The 7,356-nt window shown below is 42.6% G+C and overlaps 1 protein-coding gene across 1 annotated transcript; it reads right to left on the bottom strand.

Moving 5' to 3' along the window:
• Nucleotides 1–4,849: 4,849 nt before the first annotated feature.
• LOC122200369 (olfactory receptor 52B2-like) lies at nt 4,850–5,800 on the bottom strand. The gene is given in 1 exon segment (XM_042905929.1): nt 4,850–5,800. A coding segment is annotated over 1 exon segment (951 nt).
• Nucleotides 5,801–7,356: the final 1,556 nt, after the last annotated feature.

The raw sequence follows: 7,356 nt of genomic DNA, 5'->3' as shown, positions 1-7,356 counted from the left end.
ATTTTTTCAAAAAACCAACTCTTGGTTTCGTTGATCTGCTCTACAGTTTTTTTAGATTCTATACTGTTTATTTCTGCTCTGATCTTTATTATTTCTCTTCTTCTGCTGGGTTTAGGCTGCCTTTGCTGTTCTGCTTCTATTTCCTTTAGGTGTGCTGTTAGGTTTTGTATTTGGGATTTTTCTTGTTTCTTGAGATAGGCCTGGATTGCAATGTATTTTCCTCTCAGGACTGCCTTCGCTGCATCCCAAAGCGTTTGGATTGTTGTATTTTCATTTTCGTTTGTTTCCATATATGTTTTAATTTCTTCTCTAATTGCCTGGTTGACCCACTCATTCGTTAGTAGGGTGTTCTTTAACCTCCATGCTTTTGGAGGTTTTCCAGACTTTTTCCTGTGGTTGATTTCAAGCTTCATAGCATTGTGGTCTGAAAGTATGCATGGTATAATTTCAATTCTTGTAAACTTATGAAGGGCTGTTTTGTGACCCAGTATATGATCTATCTTGGAGAATGTTCCATGTGCACTCGAGAAGAAAGTATATTCTGTTGCTTTGGGATGCAGAGTTCTAAATATATCTGTCAAGTCCATCTGATCCAATGTATCATTCAGGGCCCTTGTTTCTTTATTGACTGTGTGTCTAGATGATCTATCCATTTCTGTAAGTGGGGTGTTAAAGTCCCCTGCAATGACCACATTCTTATCAATAAGGTTGCTTATGTTTATGAGTAATTGTTTTATATATCTGGGGGCTCGGGTATTTGGCGCATAGACATTTATAATAGTTAGCTCTTCCTGGTGGATAGACCCTGTGATTATTATATAATGCCCTTCTTCATCTCTTGTTACAGCCTTTAATTTAAAGTCTAGTTTGTCTGATATAAGTATGGCTACTCCAGCTTTCTTTTGGCTTCCAGGAGCATGATAGATAGTTCTCCATCCCCTCACTCTCAATCTAAAGGTGTCCTCAGATCTAAAATGAGTCTCTTGTAGACAGCAAATAGATGGGTCTTGTTTTTTTATCCATTCTGATACCCTATGTCTTTTAGTTGGCGCATTTAATCCATTTACATTCAGTGTTATTATAGAAAGATATGGGTTTAGAGTCATTGTGATGTCTGTATGTTTTATGCTTGTAGTGATGTCTCTGGTACTTTGTCTCACAGGATCCCCCTTAGGATCTCTTGTAGGGCTGGTTTCGTGGTGACAAATTCCTTCAGTTTTTGTTTGTTTGGGAAGACCTTTATCTCTCCTTCTATTCTAAATGACAGACTTGCTGGATAAAGGATTCTCGGCTGCATATTTTTTCTGTTTAGCACACTGTAGATATCGTGCCAAGCCTTTCTGGCCTGCCAAGTTTCAAAGGAGAGATCAGTCATGAGTCTTATAGGTCTCCCTTTATATGTGAGGGCACGTTTATCCCTTGCTGCTTTCAGAATTTTCTCTTTATCCTTGTATTTTGCCAGTTTCACTATGATATGTCGTGCAGAAGATCGATTCAAGTTACGTCTGAAGGGAGTTCTCTGTGCCTCTTGGATTTCAATGCCTTTTTCCTTCCCCAGTTCAGGGAAGTTCTCAGCTATAATTTGTTCAAGTACCCCTTCAGCACCTTTCCCTCTCTCTTCCTCCTCTGGGATACCAATTATGCGTATATTATTTCTTTTTAGTGTATCACTTAGTTCTCTAATTTTCCCCTCATACTCCTGGATTTTTTTATCTCTCTTTCTTTCAGCTTCCTCTTTCTCCATAACTTTATCTTCTAGTTCACCTATTCTCTCCTCTGCCTCTTCAAGCCGAGCCATCGTGGTTTCCATTTTGTTTTGCATTTCGTTTAAAGCGTTTTTCAGCTCCTCGTGACTGTTCCTTAGTCCCTCGATCTTTGTGGCAAGAGATTCTCTGCTGTCCTGTATACTGTTTTCAAGCCCAGCGATTAATTTTATGACTATTATTCTAAATTCACTTTCTGTTATATTATTTAAATCCTTTTTGATCAGTTCATTAGCTGTTGTTATTTCCTGGAGATTCTTCTGAGGGGAATTCTTCCGTTTGGTCATTTTGGAGAGTCCCTGGCGTGGTGAGGACCTGCAGTGCACTTCCCCTGTGCTGTGGTGTATAACTGGAGTTAGTGGGCGGGGCCGCAGTCCGACCCGATGTCTGCCCCCAGCCCACTGCTGGGGCCACAGTCAGACTGGTGTGTGCCTTCTCTTCCCCTCTCCTAGGGGCGGGATTCACTGTGGGGTGGCGTGTCCCGTCTGGGCTACTTGCACACTGCCAGGCTTGTGTTGCTGGGGATCTGGCGTATTAGCTGGGGTGGGTAGGCAAGGTGCACGGGGGCTGGAGGGGCAGGCTTAGCTCGCTTCTCCTTAGGTGATCCACTTCAGGAGGAGCCCTGTGGCAGCGGGAGGGAGTCAGATCCGCTGCCGGAGGTTTGGCTCCGCAGAAGCACAGAGTTGGGTGTTTGCGCGGAGCGAGCAAGTTCCCTGGCAGGAACTGGTTCCCTTTGGGATTTTGGCTGGGGGATGGGCGGGGGAGATGGCGCTGGCGCCTTTGTTCCCCGCCAAGCTGAGCTCTGCCGTCGGGGGCTCAGCAGCTCTCCCTCCCTTTGTCCTCCAGCCTTCCCGCTTTCCGAGCAGAGCTGTTAACTTATGACCTCCCAGACGCTAAGTCGCGCTTGCTGTCGGAACACAGTCTGTCCGGCCCCTCCGCTTTTGCCAGCCAGACTCGGGGGCTCTCCTTGGCCGGCGAGCCGCCCCTCCGCCCCGGCTCCCTCCCGCCAGTCCGTGGAGCGCGCACCGCCTCACCGCCCTTCCTACCCTCTTCCGTGGGCCTCTAGTCTGCGCTTGACTCCGGAGACTCCCTTCTGCTAATCCTCTGGCGGTTTTCTGGGTTCTTTAGGCAGGTGTAGGTGGAATTTAAGTGATCGGCAGGACGCGCTGTGAGCCCCGCGTCCTCCTACGCCGCCATCTTCCGGAACCTCCATGTGTTGCCTTTTAAATACTCATGTTATCAACCTTGTTGTGAATGCACAGGCAAAGTGTTCTCGATCAGGGACAGATGATCATTATTTACTTAAAGAGCAAATAACTCTGTGGTTCCCCATATTTGATTCTTACCAGTAGGGCTTTACAATGAAGGCTAGGTCACATGTCCTATACATACAAATGTCCTATATGTGCAAAATCTAAGATTAAAGAAAAATGTATTTTCTCTGCTTGTAGAAGCCGGAGAGACTATTTTTCCTCTCCTTGTCTCCCCCCTCTTTTGGGGGAAAGTTTCCTGAGAGACTGATGAGGAATAAATCTCTCCAGGGAAAAGATGAGACACTCATCTTCAGCTCTAAACCCAGCCACGTCTTTGTACTTCTGCAATTAGCTAAATCTCTCTGGAGTTTTCTCACTATCTGTAGTTATCGCACTATTGTCAATTAACTTCCTAAGACTTGCTCTTAGCCCAGGATGCCAAGATTTTGGCAAAAGTTCTTCAGAAAACCCAGCTCAGGAAAAACAAAAATACTTTCTCTATACCCACAATACGCCAGGAATCTGAGCAGACAGCTGAGAAGGAAGTTCTGTGGTTCTGGAGCAAGGTAGAATTTCCTTGAAAATTCCTAGATGGGCTTCTGAAGGAAGTAGGAAGCCAGCCCACACTGCCTGGAATAGGGACAGTGCAGCCTGAGTAGCTGAATAGTGTCTGTCGTCGTCCCCCATCAGAAGTGGGTGGCGCACCTCTGATAGGGACAAGCCTTGAGAGGACACCTCCCTGTGGCTAGATTCACCCTGCTGGGAAAAGAAGGGAGGCAGGAGATAAAAGGACTTTGCTGCAGACAAAGGACGGGGGTTTTTTGCTTTGTTTTGTTCTTAACCTTTGGCCATAAGCAGAGTGAAAGCTCAAACCAGGGAACTTAATGCCATTAACGGCAGTGACACAACACATTTGTATAGCATTTTATAATTTCTAAAGTGCTCTAGTGTTCAGTTTCTCTTTGGCTCTTCATACCACAACCCTGTGAGATAGATGTTAAGGAGTCTGAAAAGAGGGTTACTCCAGTGCAGATTAGAAGGGTTGCACAGGACACCCAGCATCCAAGGCAGTTCGTGTTTCCAAACACTTAATTGCCTTGTCCTTTTTTTCCCTTCCTAAATCACATACTCACAGCAGTAAAGATTTCCTTTGTGCGGATTGCATCATCAAATATTCCCATTTGTGTAATGAGATTGTGAAGGTGTTCTTTTGTTAATAAAATGAGATAGAAGAGGGAACCTCAACATTTCCCTTATTTAAGGTGTGCACTCTAGTTTGTTTTCTTTAATGTTTATTCATTTTGAGACAGTGGGAGATTGAGAGTGAGGGAGGGGCAGAGAGAGAGGGAGACAGAGGATCCAAAGCAGGCTCTGCATCGACAGAAGAGAGCCCAATGTAGGGCTTGAACTTAGGAATCACGGTGAGATCATGACCTGAGCCAGTCAGAGGCTTAACCAACTGAGGGACACAGGCGCCCCTGTTCACTCTCATTTGTATTTAATATAGCAGTTGGGAAGGACACATAGAGATGTATTCTATGAATCTTATTTTTGTTTGATAGAAATAGAAATGTTACTAGTAAATAGTGAAGAACCCTATAGACATTTAAAATAGTAGTTTTATGCCTATGAATACACAGGTTTTCAAGAACCTGTTTACCTTTGAAATAAGGGAGTCATACAATTTGGGTCATTTCTATTGAATGAAAAAAAAAAAAAAAACTAATTCCATAGCAGGTAGAGTCTATCCTAAATGACAACTTATCTGTCTGCTTTTTGAAATAGGATCCTTCCTCCTCACCTCTAAAAAATCACAATGAGAGCCAATCATCCTTAGCAACACTTCCTTTTTGAAGAAAACACAAGGGCCACCCTTTCACGAATCTGTTTGGTCTTTACTCCATAGATAATTGGGTTCATCATGGGGGGAACAAGAACATAGAGATCGGCCAACAGGATGTGGACATGCTTAGGGATTTTTCGGCCAAAGTGCTGAGCAATGACAGTGAAAATCCCAGGAAGGTAGAACATGAGGATGACACAGACATGGGAACCACAGGTGCTGAGTGTTTTCATCTGCACATCATGGGATGGCAGCCTGAAGACCGCCTGGAGAATGAGCCTATAGGAGACGACTATTGTCACCATATCTAGCATTACACTGAGTAATGGCACAGAGATTCCATACCAAATGTTGACGGTGATATCAGCATAAGCCAACTTAGCCAGCCCCATGTGTTCACAGAACGTGTGGGCAATGATGTTTGTCTGGCAGAAGGGCAGGTGCCTCATTAGAAAGATAACGGGGCAAACAGTTGCAAAACTCCTGAGCACTACAACACGCCCTATTTTGCCGATGACACCATGGCTAGGAATGATGGTGTACCTCCGTGGGTAGCAGATGGCCACATAGTGATCAAAAGCCATGGCCAAGAGAATGCCTGATTCCACCACAAAGGCAAAATGCATAAAGAAGAGCTGGGTTATACAGCCACCAAAAGAGATGTCCACATCATCAAATCAGAAGATGCTCAGGGCTTTGGGTACTGTGGATGTGGATAGAATCAGATCCCAAAAAGCCAACACAGAGAGGAAGAGGTACATAGGTTCATGAAGACTTTGCTCCACTGCCACCACACAGATCAGGATAACATTTCCTGACACAGCCACCAGGTACATCAGGCAGAAGGCGATGGAGATCCACATGTGCAGCTCCTTCAGGCCAGGGATGCCATTGAGGACAAACATATCATAATTGACAGTGGAGTCATTGGGATCAACCATGCCTGAATTATGGTATGGGACCTTCATCACTTGTCTATAAGGAGAAAGAAAGTTTGAGAGCTAGCCCTTCACAATCAACTAGGATATATTTATTAGTTAATGGACTCAGACATCTGCCATGTAAAATTTCCATTAGTAAGTTTTCTCCGACGCAGACCTAATTGTGTGTAGTATTCTACATTGTGGAGAAAGGTCCTAAAAATTCAAAGTAAGATCAAAGAATTTCATAAAGATGCTTCCGAGGAAAATCCTGAGCCTGGTACTGTTTTCTCACACAATGGTCATAAATGAAAAATGATGGTCATGCAAAATTTTAAAACTTGTAATAATAATTTGTAGTCTCTGACTAAACATTTTAAGAAATGGAAGAAAATTATAAATTTTTGTAAAGAATATTAAAAACCAAATAAAAACAAGAGTTTTTTTTTCTGATTGAACTAGTTAAACAACAATCCTGTTATCTGGCACATATATTTACCTAATCACCTATTGATCTATTGATCAACTAAACATCTGTTAATAATCTACAATATGTATAGAGATAGCTCCATGTTCATAATAGGGAAAAGGAGTTCAAAGCCTGTAAAATAGAAATACTGTTTATCAGGGTATAGTTTATACAAGCACGGTGCCAGTAAAGGGGTTTTGTGTTTGTTAAATAAATTACTAACCATTGATTACAGATATCCTTTGGTGTGAAGTTTCAATAGTGAAAGATTTTATTAAATTACGAACCACCATCATTACAGGTGGGGATGCTGCTACTTGAGAATAGATGGAGTTGTTTTACAGCACAATACTTTTCTGAAACTCAGGATGAGGCTTTCACCCAGATTATTCAAAACATTGTTTCTATCTCAGTTTTCTTTGTTAATACATCCTACCTTCATTACTTTAAAGAAATGTGATCAGAAATAAGTAGCTTGAGGAAATTAAAAACAGAAATCATAGAAGTAACTGGATGCTGCTACCAACCGCTTCTTATTTAAACTCCTTTAAAAATAGATTTGATAAAAAGAAAGGAGGGGCACCTGGGTGGCTCAGTGGGTTAAGCATCCAACTTGGTTCAGGTTCGTGAGTTCAAGCCCTGCATCAAGCTCTGTGCTGACAGCTCAGAGCCTGGAGCCTGCTTCGGATTCTGTGTCTCCCTCTCTCTCTTCCCCTGCCCTGCTCACACTCTGTCTCTGTCTCTCAAGAAGTGAAGAAACATTAAAAAAAAATTTAGAAAAAAATAGATTTGATCATTCCTTTCTTCGTTGGTTTTTAATTCCTTCACGTTTTATTTCATATGGTGCAAGCACTGAATTTGAATAAAACTAGTAAACAAGAAAGTTCTATCCTTCAGGGATTGTAATGCAGTTGACTTTCCTCAAATCTCTCTTCCCAGAGATTTTTCAGTAACCCTCCACCTCGTACTAAATGGGTTTGATCACTGAAATGGTGAGAGATAATGGAATATACTATACTCCTTAAAGAAAGTCAAAATAAAATGTTCAATCCTGCCCTCATTTTGAATAGCCTAAAATTTTCACTAAAAAGAAAGTTAATTTTCATTA

The sequence above is a fragment of the Panthera leo genome, chromosome D1, assembly GCF_018350215.1.
Source record: "Panthera leo isolate Ple1 chromosome D1, P.leo_Ple1_pat1.1, whole genome shotgun sequence".
NCBI lineage: Eukaryota > Metazoa > Chordata > Mammalia > Carnivora > Felidae > Panthera > Panthera leo.
Note: the sequence above shows the minus strand (reverse complement) of the source record. Positions and strands in the feature narration are given on the sequence as shown.